Here is an 18,740-nt window from a genome sequence, read left to right as displayed (position 1 = left end):
TCTCCACCTTCACTTGAACCTGCCCACTGTGCGAGCTCATGTGCACATCCGATTTGCATTCACCGCAGAACCCTTCACACATATGACTTCACACTTCATGCTTGTCTCCATCCAACTCACCACTTGGTTTATGTATATGGTTGTGCCAATGCGTGGGGGCACTTGGCCGACCCACCAACCAACACATAACTCATTGGTTTGCTTGTTTGGGGGTGCTCAGCTGACCCACCAACTTCGCATTTTCTCTAACGTTTCGCCACTCAACTCGTTGGCCCACTCGCTAAGGTGACTCGCCCGTCGTTTAAGTTGGCTCGTGGGCGCGCCCTTGCTCACCCACCATAAACTCGTGTGTGCTAGCTCATCATCCACACTTCGCTCGCTCACTTTCCAACCTCAGCTCGCCCTCGCACCTGTGTCCTGCCATCACCAACTTGTCATTCTACCCAGTTCTGCCGTTCAGGCTCACCCGGTGGGTGTGCCCGTGTCGCCCAACCATCGCAACAACTGTAGGGTGTTACATCCTCCCCCACCTAAGGTCATTTCCATCCTTGGCAATCTGGTTATCTTCCGTAGCTTCCTATCATACTTCGTAATATTTCACTTCCATCTCCAAAGTGAGTCCTCTGTTTCCCAGCTATCCTCCTCTGGTGCATTCTTCCATCTGATAAGAAATTCCCGATGTATGTGACTTCCAATCCCTGCTGTACGAGATTCCAAAATCTTGTCCATCTCAAGGTCCGGCCTGTCAAAAATCATCGCTGGTCCCCTCGGTGGTTCCACTCTCTCTGGATGATCTGCATCAAGTCTACATCTCTTCAATTGAGTGATATGGAAAACTGGATGTTTCATATGCATATGGTACAGAAGCTCCAACTCATAGGCAACCTCCCCCACTGGCTTCTTAACTTGGAATGGCCCCTCATACTTCCTTGTCAATGATCTCGCAATCCCCTTAGGTGGCTGAAACTTATCTCCGGTAATCCTGAGGAACACCATGTCTCCCACACTGAAGTGTGCATCCCGTCTATCCTTATCTGCCCATTTCTTCATTCTCCTTGCAGCTTCATGCAAGCACAACCATGCCAACTCCAAGGTCTCATCCCAAGCCTTCATGAACTTCTTCGCATGAGGACTCCTCAGCAAACCTCCCGTTACTACAGTATGCGGTGTGACTGGCATCTGTCCATTCACCAACTTAAATGGACTGTACCCTATCACATAACCCTTTTGTATGTTGTAGCTGAACTTAGCCACATCCAAGAGTTCAGGCCAATTCTTCTGATAAACCATCACATAATGTCTCAAGTAATCCTCTAGCATTGCATTGATCCCCTTGGTCTGTCTAGCTGTCTATGGATGGTAACTCGAACTCCTCAACAAATCTGTCCTGACTAGTTTGAACAATGTGGTCCAAAATATGCCTATAAATCGCAGATCTCGGTCTGATACAATGCTCAATGGCATACGCAAATACTTCACTATGTTCCTGAAGAACAACTCCACAGTCCTCTCGGCTCCACAAGGAATCTTTGTTGGAACAAAGACAACATACTTGGAAAAATGATCAACCATGACCATGATTCCATTATACCCTTGTACTTGTGGTAATTGAGTGATGAAGTCCATCGAGACACTCATCCATGGTCTCTCAAGAATTAGTAAAGGTTGCAACAAACCTCCTTGCCTCTGAGTATCTGATTTGTCCTGCTGACAAATGATGCACATATGTACATACTCCTTTAAATCTTCTCACATATTCTCCCAAAAGAATCCTCTCTCCAACAATGCTAAAGAACGATGCTGTCCTGGGTGGCCAGCCCACGAAGAATTGTGGAATTCCTTCAAAAGGTGCCTCCTGAGCCCTGATGACTTTGGAACATAGAATCGATTTTGAAAGAACAAGAATCCCTCTCAGAGAAAGAACCTTAGTGTCTTCCTATCCTTTATCTGCTTCACTATATTCTGCACCTGAGTATCGGTCTCAATGCTTTCCTTGAGCTTATTCTGCATCTATTTTGACATTTGTACTCAAATCCTACTTCCTGTTGCCCAGTCTTCTTCCCCCTCTAATGTTGCTAGTTGCCCCTTCCTACTAAGAACATCTGCCACCACATTGAGTCTCCCCGGCCTATACTCAATAGTCATGTCGAACTCTCCCAAGAAGTCCTGCCAACGAGCTTGCTTCGCTGATGGCTTTGGTTGTGATGCAAAATAACTTGCTGCAACGTTGTTCGTCTTGACAACAAAAGGCTTCCCAATCAATTAATGCCTCCATACATGTAAACAGTGAATGATCATAGTCATCTCCTTCTCATGGACCGGATACCTCCATTGTCTATCCTGCAACTTCCGACTCTCATATGCCACTGGATGCCCATCGTGCATAAGAACCCCTCCTATGGAAAAATCTGAAGCATCTGTGTGTACCTAAAATGGTCACTCGAAGACTGGCAACTTCGGTATCGGTGATGTAACCATCCTCTTCTTCAAATCATCAATTGCCTCTTGACATTTGTCCATCCAACTCCTTCTCTTGTCTTTCTTCAGCAGGTTTGTCAGTGATGATGTCACCTTGGAGTACCCCTCTACAAACATCCATTGGTAGTTGTTCATGCCCAAAAACACCCTCATATCATGGACATTATTCGGTTAAACCCAGTCCTCGATCGCCTTCATGTAGGAATTTACAAGGTAAGTTCCTCAGACAGAACACCAAAGGACACCGCTCACAAACAGATCACAGATCAATACACCAGTATTTTGACGTGGTTAAAACCCTCAAAGAGGGAAACAGTCCACGGCCTGAGCCAACGTGGCCACTTCAAGCAATTTATTAATAAAAGAATGAAAATTTACATAAGCTTCTCTCATGGACGGTTACCCTACAAATGGCCCTCCATGCTCTTTAAATAGAGATCATGGACCAATCAGGTGTTAAGCCATGGATCAAGTGTTGGTAATATCGAGGAGAGAATGAACCGTCGGATCACTACATATCATGACCGTCGGATTGTAAGTTACAAAATGTACATAGTAAAGAAACACACTTTACCTAACTCTATACTAGACCAAGTTATACTTAACTATTTCCTATGTGTCGAAATATCCTAACATCCCCCCTTAAGAACAACTTGGGATAGGATTGAAGGATTTACAAATATGACACAATAGGAGAAGGAAGGAGGCACTAGAGCCTATCCCCCTTAGTGACAACTTCCTGAACTCCAACCATAAATCGAAGTTTAGTAAACTTCGCCTCTGTGAGAGCCTTTGTAAAGATTTCTGCAACTTGATCATCTGTTGAACAATATTGCACTTCAAGAACATGGTCATGAATGAGCTTTCTGATGAAGTGCATGTGCAGTTCAATGTGTTTGCTGCGCTGATGTTGGACTGGATCTTTGCATAGTTGAATGGCACTTTGATTATCACACCAAAGTGTAGTCGGATGTTGCTGCTAAAAGCCAAACTCTGACAGGATCTGACGAAGCCACAAGGCTTCCTTACTAGCTTCTACGGCACCACGATACTCTACTTCTGCTGAAGAAAGAGAAATGGCACCTTGTTTCTTGCAAGCCAATGTAATAGGTCCTGAACCAAGAGTGAACACATAACCTGCAATAGACTTCCGATCATCAGGGTCACCAACCCAATCGGAATCAGTGAAACCAACCAATAGAGGAGATGCTTCAGCACTGTAATGAATCGCAAACTGAACTGTACCTCGAACATAATGAAGTATTCTCTTAGCTGCTTTCCAATGACTTTCATGTGGGTTTTGCATAAACCGAGCAACAAGCCCAACGACAAAGGAAAGGTCAGGACAAGTATGGGTTAGATACAAAAGTTTTCCTACAAGTTGACGATATAAGGTAGCATCAACTTTAGGAGAAGTACAAGTGACTGAAAGTTTGACTCCAGAATGAAAGGGAGAAGGGGTTGGCTTACAGTCTTCCATGTGAAAATGGCGTAGAATATCACAGGCATACTTGGACTGGGAAAGAGAAACACCTTCCTTGGATTGCAAGACTTGAAGACCAAGAAAATAATGTAAGTGTCCTAATTCTGTCATTTCAAACTTCCTTTTAAGGCTAGACTTCACATGGTTTATAATGTTGGGATCACTACCAGTCAGGATAAGATCATCAACGTAAAGAACAAGAATGATAAGAGACTTGCCCACTTTTTTGGTGTAGACAGTATTGTCAGAATGACACCTAGAAAAGCCATTTTCTAAAAGAAAGTTATCCATTTTGGCATACCAAGCTCGAGGAGCTTGCTTGAGACCATAAAGGGATTTCTTAAGCCGACATACAAGGCTAGAGTCTATTTGTATAAAGCCAATAGGTTGTTCCATATATATTTCTTCATGCAAGTCCCCATGCAAGAAGGCAGATTTAACATCCATCTGATGGACTTCCCATTTGAAAGAGGCATCAAGGGAAAGAGCAAGGCGAATAGAGTTGATTTTGGCAACAGGGGAGAAGGTTTCAGTATAGTCAATGCCTTCAACTTGTGAAAAACCCTTAGCAACAAGACGAGCTTTATGTTTATCAACTTTCCCATCTCGTCCATACTTGGTTCTGTAAACCCAATTGCATCTAACAAGTTTTCGTCCCTTTGGTAGAGGAACAAGATCCCATGTATCATTTGCCAATAATGAATGATATTCTTCATTCGTAGCTGCTTCCCAATCTGGATGGCCGGAAGCTTCTGCAAAGGTGTCAAGATCATAATTCACTAAAGCTTGAGCCAATAAAGAAGAGGCTCTATCAAACTGAGAACGTGTACATCGCTGATCTGTAGGATCACCGGCAAGATCACCTGCTGCATCCCAAGTAGCACGGACCCATTTTGGAAGCTAACGAGCTGAAGGAGGATCCTCAGAAGGTGGGGGAGGATTTTCATCCTCGCTTTCATCATCTGAAGAAGAAATATTTTCAAAAGTAGAAGAGATAGGGAGAGGTGGCACATTCGCCGAACTAGGCTCGTAGGCCGATATATTTTTAGCAAACTTTACATATCTTCTAATGATAGCACTTTTGGACTTAAGTGGAATAAGTCTATATCCTTTGACATCTTCAGAATATCCAAAAAAAATACATTTTTCACTCTTAGGTTCTAAAGCTTTATGTTTCTCATCTGGAATATGGGCCCATGCTTCACTTCCAAAAACATGAAAGTGACTTACATCTGGTTTAATTGAGCTCCATGCTTCTTATGGAGTGATATTCTTTAAAACCTTAGTAGGAGTGCGATTTATTATGTAATTTGCACAGTTAATTGCTTCTGCCCAATAATTAAGACTAAGTCCTTTAGATTGAAGCATACAATTAGCCATTTCCTTTAAGGTGCGATTCTTCCTTTCAGCTACACCATTTTGTTGTGGAGTATATGGAACATTATGTTGCATTTGAATTCCATTCTTAGTGCAAAAGTTGATGAATTTGTTGTTAACATATTCTCCGCCATTGTCAGATCTTAGCTTAAGAATTTGATGTCCAGATTGTTTTTCAACAAAGGCCTTAAAGGCCAAGAACATGTTAAATACTTCACTCTTGAGTTTTAAGAAGTATACCCAAGTGCGTCTGGAGAAATCATCAATGAAAGTTAAGAAATACTTGTAGCCAGAGAATGAAACAACTGGAAGTGGACCACATAAATCACTATGCACAAGCTGTAAAGGGGCTGAGGCGTGCCAAGAGGTACGTTTTTCAAAACTGTCCCAATGATGTTTTCCGAGTACACATCTGGAACAAACACCATCTCTGCAAGATACCATTGGAAGACCTGTCACCATATTTTCTTTATATAGATTCTGAAGGGAGCGATAGTTTAAGTGACCAAATCGCTCATGCCAAAGTTTGCTCACTTCATCGTTATGAGCAACAAATACCGAGGGAAGATTTGATGACCCAAAGTTGTGAAACTTATACAACCTTGTAGAATCATCAGCAATTCCAATAGCTAAAATCTGTCTAGGATCTCTTAGGTCCTTAATTACAACATTGTGAGGTGAAAATTCAACGATTTTACCTTCACCTGAATGAGTTATCTGATATACAGATAGAAGGTTGCAGCATAAGGTTGGAACACATAATACATCATTAAATTGACCATTGTCTATATGAACAGTTCCAGTCCCTACAACACTAAGAGATCTATCATCACCAACATATATATTTTTGGTGTTACAATCAGTTAAATAAGAAAACATGGCTTTGTTTTTGGCCATGTGATAAGAAGCTCCAGAATCAATGAGCCACTCATGAGAATGAGAAGAAGAAGATACATTTAGTGCATAGCCAGATCGAGATGCTTGAAAACCACATGCAGAAAGTGCTATTCCTGAAGATGAAGTTGAAGTTGAAGAGTGCTCCAAATGGATATTATGCTTCTTCATTGCTGCTTCCAAGGCTTCCATCTTCTTAAAGGATTTGGATTCTAAGTGGCCATCTCGATTACAAAAGTTGCAATGTCTATCAGTCTTCTTCCCTTTGTTTTTATTTGTCTTATCATTTTGTTGAAATGATTTTTCATTTTGAGGCTAAAATTGCTTAGGACCCTTGTTTGGTTTAGGACCATTCCTTTTAGGATACAACTTCTTAGGATTCTTTGAATTTGGTTGCTACTGGGTGGCTAACGCTTTCTTAGAAGAGTTTCCAAGATGAAGAAGACCAAGGTGTAAGAGTTTTTCTTGTTCTCTTATTAAAGAATCACAAAAGGAATCAAAGGAAGGGGACTTGTAGGCTTGTCCTTGAGAAATGAAGGCTTCTCTTGTAGAATGGAAGGTGGAAACAAACACAGAATAGACTGGTCCCAACTTAGTAAGAATGGAATAGATAAGGTTACTATCTTCTTTCTTAACCTTAACACCTTCCAAGAGAAGTCTAAGGGTCTTGAACTTGGACAAAAAATCTTCAATGCAAGAAAAATTATTGAGGTCCAATGTAAGCAACTCATTTTCGAGTTGATGGGCTTTAAGTTCATTTTTAATTCCAAAAACTTTAGTGATCTGTTTCATTGCTTCCTCAGGAGTATCATGTTCTGCAATATGGAATCTAATATTTGGAGAAATAGACATCCCTATCAACCCTCATGCTTGATCTTGCCTATTTTCCCATTTAGCTGCCTTATCTTCATCTTTCGGTTTGGTTTCTTGGCCTGAGGCTATTCTGTAGAGACCTTTACTTCTAAGTAAATCCACAATGTAGGACCACCATTGGAAGTAGTTGGTGATGTCAAGAATAACTTGGCATGGAATTTCCATTTTAATAGAAACTGAAGCTATAGGTGCTGAAACTAAGTGTTCCAATTGAAAGATCTCAAAAAATTAGGCTGGTTATAAAAAAACGACTTCCGGATGAAGAAGTTATGGCTTTTTGAAGAAAATTTGATGAAGATGCCGACGAAGTGTAGGAATGTGCGGAAATGAAAAATCCGCCCCCACAAAAAGGAGACTTGAACTCAAGACCTCTACTCTCATAAATTAGATTTGGACCAAGTGAGCTAAACTAAAAGTTTGAGAGAGAGAGAGGGGGGTGTGTGTTTTTTCTAGTCACTGAAGCTTTGGGTTGCGTGCTTGCTTGAGAAAGCTCTTTTTCCCTACAAAAAAAAAAACATAAAACCCAAACACGGACATACAAACATAAACAAGCCTTACGGCTTGAGGTTAGCTTTACCCGGAAACTAAATATTTTCCACAATGTTTCTGATTTTCCGAGATCACACTAAGGCGCAGCGGAAAAGAGCATACGCATGAGAAAAATCCTTCCTTTATGTTTCTAATTTGCCCAGATCGCACAGAGTCACGGGGAAAAGAGCATAAGCAAAAATGAAAGGTATAGATCCGGTAATAAAAAAACAAAAAACTAAATAAACCGAAACCGAAATAAACAAAGAGAAAATAACTGTAAACTGCAAATAAACACTGTATACCTCCAGATCTTAAAAATGACGTAGCTAGGGCTACCGGAAACCTTTTCGCGTGAAACAAAAGGGGTTCCTCACTGGAACAGATGCTCCTAACACAATAGAGCAGTCCTCTCAGCCCGAAAGTAGTCAAAAACAGTAGATCTAGGAAACGACAGTCGGATGCAGTTCTATCGGCTTCAGATTTGGATCACCAACGGACGCGGCCCTCAAATAGCTCTGATACCATGTAGGAATTTACAAGGTAAGTTCCTCAGACAGAACACCAAAGGACATCGCTCACAAACATATCATAGATCAATACACCAGTATTTTGACGTGTTTAAAACCCTCAAAGAGGGAAATAGTCCACGGCCTGAGCCAATGCGGCCACTTCAGGCAATTTATTAATAAAAGAATGAAAATTTACATAAGCTTCTCTCATGGACGGTTACCCTAAAAATGACCCTCCATGCTCTTTAAATAGACATCATGGACCAATCGGGTGTTAAGTCACGGATCAAGTGTCGGTAATACCGAGGAGAGAATGAACCGTCGGATCACTACATATCGTGACCGTCGGATTGTAAGTTACAAAATGTACATAGTAAAGAAACACACTTTACCTAACTCTATACTAGACCAAGTTATACTTAACTATTTCCTATGTGTCGAAATATCCTAACACTTCACCCTATTCGGCTCCATCCGTATGTACCCTTGACCCACTATGTGTCCAAGGAATGGAATCTTCGTCTGAGCGAACATAAATTTAGACTTCTTCAAGTAAAACTAACTCTTCTTTAGGGCCTCGAACACCAATTCCAAGTGCTTCTTATGATCCTCCATGTTATCACAATACACCACTATATCATCCAAGTATACTAGTATGAACGAATCCAAGTATGGACATACAACATCATTCATCAAAGTGCAAAAAGTAGCAGGAGCATTGCGCAACCCGAATGGCATAACAAGGAATTCAAAGCTACCATACCTTGTTACTATCGCAATCTTCCTTTCATCTCCTTTAGCTATCCGAACCTGATAATACCCATGCCTCAAATTCAGCTTGGAAAACACTCAGGCTTTCACAAGCTTATCGAAGCAATCTGCAGCTAATGGCAAAGGATACTTGTTCTTTATCATCTTCTTGTTGAGAGCACAATAATCACAGCACATCCGTAGCTCATTCATATCTTTCTTTCGCTGGAACAATACTTGAGCTCCATAGGGGGACCTTGAAGGCCTGATGAAACCTGCATCAGTTAACTCCTTTAATTGTCATTTCAACTCCTCCAACTCAGGTCCTGATAACCGATAAGGAGCTTTAGCCGGAGGTTGCTTCCCTAGCTCAAGTTCTATTCTATGGTCCACTGCACGCCTTGGTGGAAGCTTCTTTGGTAGCTCATCGGGCATCAAATCTACATATTTAGCCAGCACCTCAGAAATCTCAGTTGGAATAGGCATCCCCACTCCATCATCGCCTTCGACTCCTTTGAATACAACTTCATATGTCTTCACGTCTGATTCCCGCATAGCCTTCTCCAAGATTAGTGCAGAAACATGCTACACTGTGACTTCATTCCTTTGCTTATGAGTAGGCAAAGTCCAAGTCTGTGATTTTCCAATCAGCACAACCTCATTACAGAAGGGACAACAATTGAGTTGTTTCCTTTTACGAAATCTTGCCCCAATATCATGTCAAAATCGTTCATCTCCATCACCGTGAAGTCCAACTGACCTTACCAGTCTTTAATCTATACAGGCACCTTGTGTGCCAAACCTGCCACTTTAGCTCACTGCTTTGACTTCCACATTCGATGGGAAGATCTTCAGTCCAACTTCCTTTGCTAACCATGTCATCATAAAGTTATGTGTGGCCCCCATGTCCACCAGTGATTGGATGGTCTTGCTATGAACCAACAAGTCCACAAAACCCAGAATGTTAATCCATGATTTCTCAATAACTTTCATCTACTTAATTTCCTAGTCTCTTCAATTCCCTCTGATACCACTTGTCACGCCCCCAATTCTTTTTTCATAAATTGGCTTTCGTGTGGCATCGGCCAAACAGTTAACATTATTCATCTTTAACTATTTCCTGAACTACGCCTAACATTCATTCTTTAAAACCAGTAATATTAATGTGCGGAAACTATTAACATAACATTAAACAGCAGAGAAACACTTAACCATATGCAAGATAATAATCTTTTATTATAATTCTAGAATTTACAAGTTCACCGGGAGACAAGCTCGACCGGCTTTACATAAAAAATTTGCACGACTATATCGTTTGCCCAACTCGGGCACACCACCGTGTGCTACCAGCTCACCCAACTTGGGCATCTCCGCATGTTGGTCGCACCATTCAAAAATCCACAATTTCCTTTTTGCACCGTTGGGCACTCCTACCCACAGTTGCTCCACACGGTTCACCTGTCGGTCTATCGTTCGGTAGGCGCACATGCTTGTGTCGCCCTACCTGAACGCACCTTCACCACCTTCGTTTGAACCTACCCGTCATGTGGGCTCATGCATACATCCGATCTAAGTTCACCGCAGAACCCTTCACACATATGACTTCGCACTTCTTGCTTGTCTCCATCCAACTCGCCGCTTGGTTTATGTATATGGTTGTGCCAATGTGTGGGGGCACTTGGCCAACCCACCAACCAACACACAACTCGTCGGCTCGCTTGTGTGGGGCCACTCAGCCGACCCACCAACTTCGCGTTTGCTCCAACATTTCGCCACTCAACTCATTGGCCCACCCACTAAGGTGACCCGCCCATTGTTTAAGTCGGCTCATGGGCATGCCCTTGCTCACCCACTATAAACTCATGTATGCTGGCTCGTCATCCACACTTTACCCGCTCACTTGCCAACCGCAGCTCACCCTCACGCACATGTCCTACCCATCGCTAGCTCATCATTCTGCCTGGTTCCACCATTCAGGCTTGCCTGGTGAGCGTGCCCATGCCACTCGACCGTCGCAACAACCGCAGGGCGTTACATGCAAGGCTGGGTGAACCACGCATTTTTCGGAAACTAGGAAAGCATGCATTGCGCACCGGGAAGGAAATGCGATTGACGGTGCAGGTTGGTGAGTATGAGATGGATCAGGTCATCCTGGACTTGGGTTCAGATGTGAATGTGTTACCAAAATAGACATGGGAATGCATGGGCAAGCCCGTGCTACACTTGTCTCCTATTCAATTACGGATGGCGAACCAACAAAATCTCTTACCAATGGGAAGGTTGAAAGGGGTAACAGTGGACATTGAAGGCGTAAGTACGCATGTAGACTTTGAGATAATAGATATTGTTGATGATAACAACCCTTACCCTGCGTTGCTAGGAATAGACTAGGTCATGGACATGAATGGAGTCATCAACCTGAAGAGGTGGAAGATGATATTCGAGAAAAAGTCTCTCCATGTAATAGTTCCGTTTGATCCAGCCGAAGGAGCGCACTACACAGAACCTGTGCGCAACGAGGACAGTGACAATGAACTAGACTGCATTTACCAGATAACAGTGCAAGACCAGGATGGGGTGAATTCGACAGTGGATGGGAGAATCTAATGGGAGCGTGACAGTTCTTGCACTTCGGATTCAGATGAAGAAATAGAGCGATGGCAGAACTGATTGCACGAAGTAACAACACTGAATTGTAATATGATGGTTAGATCACTGCAACATGTGATGACCAAAGCAAAGGAACTACCAACAGATCATGGCGCAACAAACGTGGAGTAATCCTTAGACCAGTGTGAAGATGCAATATCGGAACAACAACAGTATGGTGCACAAAAAGGGGTGCTACGTGCGACAATTGCACAATGGTGGAATACATATCGGAAGACTAGGTGGAACTGGCATGAATGTAGAAGGTGGATGCATGTACGGTTTGGAAGTCCCCAGCATCGAACGCAATCTAGGTAACAAGCATGAAGCGGTTTGAGCGCCCACCTGCGTTGAGAGATGCAGACGTATGCTGTGCAACCACCTCCCAAACTAAGGATAAAAAATCAGAGCCTAATGCGGCAGTAGGGAAGGCGATGCACTCCACAAGCAGTTCGTGAAGGAATGTTCAAAAAGACATGCAAAATCCTGAATGAAGTTTGCCAGATAAAATGAACCAATTGGGATCTGTGCATACCAGTGGTTTGAAGGGCCTATAGGACCATAAGAAAGAAAGAAGTGCGAAGATGACCCCATCATTGACAAGATGAGATAAAACCAGGAGGACAAAGAGGAATCCCCAGACCACAGCCCCCGCAGTTCAGACAGGACACGAGGACCTAGGTAAAGGAATTCGGCATTTACAAGAAGCCATTCAGTGAGGGAGTTTGAAACTTCATGAACTCAATGAAGAATGGGCACAGCTGAGGAGGAAAAGCGTGATATTGAATGAAGAACTTAGCAAACTAGAAACCGAAGTTGCACAAGCGGGCCATGAGAAACTAAGCATGATGGGACTAAGTATAGCCGACCCTATTACAGCATTGGAAAAAGTCGCGACCCTGCTCACATGGCTGCGACGCACCTTACTAAACAAGGGAATGTACCATACAAAGAAGAATATGACACACTCCCGGAGAAAACGGTATTTGAAGGGTGCCCGCAACCCGAGCCACCAGGAAAATTGAAACCCCACACTAAGGGTGCAACCACCTAACTATCCATAGGAAGCATAGTCTCAGTGCTCCAAGCAGTTGGAAGAGGGGGTAGGACTATAAAGGAGTCTGTATGGGAGTTGCGCGGCCCAGACGCAGCGCGCAAGATCAGTATGAAGCATAGATCGCGTCTGCGTACAAGGGACTGCACTACCATGTGGATGGGATGGAAAGTGATTATTGGAGACACTGTTCATGACAAGATGTCCAATTTAAGGCACCGAGGAGCAGACGACAAGCAATTAAGACACAGGGTCATAACTAGGATTGAAAGGATCTCCTACCAAAATCACATTAATGAGCCAAGAAAGGGGGAAATGGTCAAATTTGAATTCAAAGAGGCCTATAAATCACAGGTGGCCCATCACCAAATGACCCTTGGCATGTTTAACTTGTGGTGTTATCAAACGAGCATGAACCTAATGAACTTGGAGGCTGTAAAAGCAAGTCTATGGTTTGAAGCATTTCCAAAGGATACATAGGATTCCCTAATCAAAATAATGACAACAACCAGGGGAGCCGATCAAAGTTCTACACTACTAGTAGGTGATGCACCAGAAATCCCTAAATCACCCTAGACGCCGAGACCCAAAAAGGACCCACGGGCAGCAAGACTAGTCCGTATGTCTCCACGAAATCCCTGGTTCAATAAAATATCGATGGAAGAGAAGGGAAAAACAGTTAATATTGAGAGCGACGATGAGGAAGAGAATCCTAGATGGAACCAAAGGAAGAGATAGAACAAAACATCCAACCAATACATGCCACAGCAAAGCTACCCAATTATGTCCCTCCATGGAAGGGGAGGGTAAAGGTCCCTAAAGATTTGGACACTGTTACAAGCATACTCAACACCCCATTCCTCCTCGAGGGGGTTCTGTTTGAAGGTACAACTATGGGCCACATGCCCACTATAAAGTTTGAAGACTGGGACCTCATGGATAATGAGAAGTTTCCTCATTTTGAAACTAGCCAGCTGATGGAACAAAGCACGGAAGGTGTAGCTACCACACTGTAGCCACGGACATGGTTGCACAAGGTGGAGGAGGTCAGGCTACTCCACCTCCTATCAATTCCACACTTCCATTGGGCCCCAATCACGATATTTGTTATCAAAAAACTGCTTTGCCTAGTGCATGATGGGTACTTGTGGCTGGAGGAGCCCATTCCCATCACGGCGGAGCTCATTCATAGGATTTCTCAGCTTCCCTATTCGGGAAGGGACCCCGCGGAAATTGCCAGCACAAGTGGGGACTTGACGCTTGCAGAGGCTATGAAAAAGAAATATAAGTTGGAGAAAAAGCAGAGGGGGTACGTTATTACTAGTATTCAGAACAAAGGGGTCCGCATAGCTACCCAGTTGTTGGCAAGAAAGGTGATGAGAAAATGTCGGGGCAAGAAATGTGATGAGAAAATGTCGGGGCAATGAGGTACCACCAACAGTCATCGCACTGACCGAGAAATACGCAGAAGGGGTACAGTTCAACTGGGCGCAGTTCCTTTGCGACGAGTTTCTGATGAACTGCAGGGAGGCCTAAGAATAGGGTAAGAGCTTCCACTACGTGTGGTTGCTCTTATCCATCCTGTTGGTTACAGGTGAATTTCCTGAGGATAGTCAGTTTCCTCCCCTTGACTAGGACTGGCCAGTGGCAACAAAATACGCGTTGCTATGGGCGACGAAGGATGCTACGTGACTCAAAGAAACCAAGATCTTCTGGGTACTAATGGAAGCAAGCATACGACTGTGGATCAACAAACAGCCATGCCTATCCGCCTCAGTATACGATAGTCTGAAGAACTTTGCAGACTTTAAAGCGGATATGCACAATGTATATATCAGGGCACGAAGGGATCCAGAGCAGAAGTGGACCACACTCCCCTTCATCACCATAGATGACGTTGTTTTCGTGGTGCTCGATACATGGCCACTGGAATGGTGCACACTAGACGTGGTACTGTGCGATGAAACAAATATCTAGAAACAAAAGGCTACTGCCAAGCAGCTAACACAGCAGAAATGGAATGAACAACTAGCTGCCAAAGTAAGGGTGTCTCGAGAGGCAGCGAAGGCCACCATGGAAAAGATTGCAGCAGTAGGGTCCACTATGACACAGGAATAAGGACGCCCAGACATAACCACAGAATAGGAGACAGATGCGACAACGGAAGGCACGGACCCAAGCACCACCTTGACACAATTGAAACGCCTGCACGCGGCAGAACGAACTGGGCCACAGAAGAAGACCAAGGCTTCCAAGTTGGAGGGGGAGCCTATTACACTAACCGAGGGTGACCTATATGGCATCAGTGACACAGTTTGCGAATCCACTAGGGAAGTGCTACAAGAGGCAATGACAGAGCAACAGAATGTGTTGGGGGCGCTCAGGATGCAAATCCAGGAACTTCAGGTGTGGCCCCCACAGCAGGGAATGGTAGCCGCCTACGCGGCCATGGGTACATCAGCAACCGAGCAGTTGTTATGGCCAAAATGGCTAATACTGTCGCGCTACCAGAAGGGGCACTGACAGCGGACAACGTGGAGGATAAAGTCGTGGTAGGCTGGCTCAAGGGCCTTGGACTAAACTTGGCCCCCCTTCCATGAGAGATATTATACCAGCTGCAGGATGGAGCAATGACAAAGCTCCGCGATAGGGAAGGACGCACAATACAGATGCTTAGTGAACAACGAATCAATATTGAGCAGTTGATCCTCCAATGTGGTGAAGCAGTAGCACAGACTCAGTAGTTGGAGAAAATCATCAAGGAAGCATGTCGCGGCGTCCCCAGACTAGAGATTGCAGCAGACTTACCAGGGAGTATACGGATCCACAAATTGGCCAGTGGATTCCGCGAGGCAAAGGAGGAACTAATGAGGATCCAGTTGGACCTCAACTTGTAGATCACGGAGCTAAGGCTATAGGTGCAGCCCTCTACACCACCGGAGGTTAGAAAGCAGCGGCACCGCGCCATTCAATCCAGGCGAGAAGAAATAGTGCGCACCATACAGGAGTGCACCAGCTTGTTAGATCAGTTACTTGCCATGCTCACTTCACTACAAGAAGACCCAATGTTACAGCGGTTAGAGATAAAAGCGCGGGAGTTGTAGTAGGCCTATGATAATGTCCAACGAACCACATAGATAGTTGCCCTTACTCAATGATTGGCCAAGATGAGGGAGGCCCAGGCTCTCAAGGCACAAGTGGACGCCGCATGTCAGAACGAAGCAGTGCTTAAAGAACACATCCAGCCTTGGCTTGAGGAAGCATTCACAGTCACCTCCAAGATTGAGGGAAAGCTAGCATAGATGTAGGGCATATATGCACTCAGATAAGCAATTGCACCTAACAATGAAGGATCATAGACACACGCACAACGGGTACAACAGACAGCGGTATAATGTGTTGCGGATGTAAGCGAAGCGCAGAAGTTACTGGATGACCTTCGCGCGAAGGTCAACACATCAGCCAAGTGACTTGGGACGAGTCACGGTGATTGTGTTGGGGGCCTGTTGGGCAACAGATCCCCCACGTAATGGTTTTGGGGCTTAAAACCCATAATTTTGGGTAATGGTATTGTAAAGGTTCTGCAAAGTGCACGGAGCGCGAATTGTAATGAGTCAAGTCAAAGGGTTTTTCACCTAAAATATTTTAAATTAATATAGAATGTGTCGGCCTACCCATGGTCCATGAACCATGGGAATGTATAAATAGAGGGAGGCTCTAAGTGTAGAATGCAGTTTTTAGTTAGTTCTGATCTTAAGTGTTATGAGTTTCTGAATGCAAAATTTGCTCTGAGTCTGTAAGTCCGAGTGATGGTAGTAAGGATAGGCTCTACAGCTGTGTGCACAGAGGCCTCGTAGAGTCCACAACTGTGTGTGTGGACCCCTGCAGCTGAGTGCGCAGGGTAGAATTGGATTGTATTGTAACTGAAGATTAATAAAAGATAAGTGTTTTTGAAATATTGTGCATCTGATCGCAGATCTGTGTGTTCATTCTTATGTTATGGTTTTATGCATATCTTTAAGGTTTATGTTTGCGTGCATTGGTTATAAATATTGAACTTTTGATTAAGACCATTGAATTAAGTCAGATCTATAATAATAACATACTAGGGGTAAAGAATCTAGAAAGTGCCTCCTCACATAGCTACGCAAAGGCCAGATAGTCGCACAGAGCAGCGCGAGCTTGCAGGATCGGTTCGCAACCTTTCCAAACCTCATCAAGACATCCTTAGGGTGCAGAAACCTAGTTCTAGCACCCTCCCATACTACCTCAAGTGAGACTTCAGTCCGCGCTCTGTGGACTATTGCCGAAAGGGTTGCAAGTGTGGGATTTGTTTGGCTAAAACACTTCTGAACCTGGGTCAGGCCCCAATAAGCCAACAATGAATGACTATCTTGATACCTCTCATCCAAAATACAAGGTTTTGGATGCGCATGGAAAGCTTTAAATGCAACAACCGCTTCAAGTATATTTAATTCCTCATGTGCTTCAGTAGGAAGAATATCAGTTTGATTGTCACAAGAATAAAGGAAAATAACTTCTTGTTCATTATTTCCTTGCAAAAGTAGACGATCATTGTCATAAGATGGTTCACTACTTAAGTTTTTTGTACATGCAATTTCAGATTTCTGACTTAGACCAATTTCTTCCTGACTGCTAGGATACAGATCTGTTTCATCTTCAAGCAAAGAAGGAGTTGATGTGTGTTGTGAATTATCCTTTGTATCAAAGAAACTAATCTATGTTATTTTATGTTGGGAAGAATATTCATAAAGGGCCTCTATGATCTCATAATCTAGACATTCTTCATCACCAAAAGTCTCTTCAAGGTATTGAATGAAATTTTCACAGGATTCACAATAATCTTCGAACAAGAAGAATGAATGATGAGAGTTTCCATAAAAATCAAAGAAGGTTGTTGTAGGTTTTCACCCCATACAAAAATTGCATGCATACGAATTCTAAAACACAGAAAATAAACAATGTGAGAGCATAACACATAAGACACATATACACAGATATTTTCCCCTGGATCCCAAAATCGAGACTACCAGCTTGATTTTTCATTATGTTCCTTTCAATGTCACAATACATATTTATACATGTTGAAGCATCCAATACCATGGATGGGAAACCATCGCGTTCAAAACCATGGACCGAAAACAATTGCATCCAAAACCATGGAGCAAAAACCATCGCGTCCAAAACCATGTGTGAAAAACATGCACAAAACCATAGGTAGGTCCGCCCAACCTAACATAGGGTCCAAGACCAAAATTTTCTGGGGCACTACCCCGGACCCCATTGAGTGGGGTTACTTGTACCCCTCAAACCCCCTGTAACTCCCCTCGCTACGCAATCGACACAATGAAGGGGGGGCTCTGCCCCCCCTCTAAACCTACGGTTAACTACGTGGGCTAGTTATGGAAAGAATATAACACAACCCAACATTTGTGTGGAATTCTTTAAGAGAGAATAAGCTACCTTGCTTCAATCCTTCATACCATAATATTGCTTTACCTTCTAGGGTAGCCATAAACATTTTCATCAAACAATCCTCATGAAACCTAATCCCGAGCTTATGTATATGCCAATGAAATTTGATTAGATGCAAAATAGCCTCATCCTCGTTTCCATCTATGAATTTGGGAAGATTAGTTTGCCAATCTATGCAAAGGAATTTGATTTGGAAAACCAGGAATGTAAGAACTATTCATAGGAGCATACCTTTGAGCAGTTGAATCCATCTTGAAATAGTTAATTCACCAAGAAGTTCTTCAAACTACCAGTTTTTGAATAATGGAATCGTCATGAAAATTCTAAACCTTTGGATTCTTTGACACTAGAGTCGCCAGGTAAAAGATGCATATCCTTTCTTGTTTCTGATCATTTTTCACCATCAGCAATCAGATTTGATCCTTGTAGTTTTTTCTCAGGGAAGATATGATCCTTCATTCCCCGGCAACGATGCCAAAATGTTAACCCCCACAATTTCCCTAGCTGAGAGGAATCAACTGAGGTAACCATAGACCAAGATTTTAGTTTGGTAGCTAGCCCTACCAAATCAAAGAGGGCTCTCTCTATGAAATCACAGCCAAAAGATGACTAGGATATAAAGGATTTTAGGCTAGATATGCTAGGC

General features: G+C 43.4%; 1 protein-coding gene across 1 annotated transcript; it reads right to left on the bottom strand.

Annotated features, from left to right (window-relative positions):
• Positions 1–597: 597 nt before the first annotated feature.
• Positions 598–996, bottom strand: LOC149200274 (uncharacterized). Its single transcript, XM_089400894.1, has one exon. It carries the CDS (start codon positions 994–996, stop codon positions 598–600), a length of 399 nt encoding a protein of 132 aa, XP_089257020.1.
• Positions 997–18,740: the final 17,744 nt, after the last annotated feature.

The sequence above is a fragment of the Pinus tabuliformis genome, chromosome 2_1 (genome assembly GCF_031772625.1).
Source record: "Pinus tabuliformis cultivar Carrire ecotype Pingquan chromosome 2_1, CPIR1, whole genome shotgun sequence".
Lineage (NCBI taxonomy): Eukaryota > Viridiplantae > Streptophyta > Pinopsida > Pinales > Pinaceae > Pinus > Pinus tabuliformis.
This window is presented reverse-complemented; position numbering and strand designations above follow the sequence as displayed.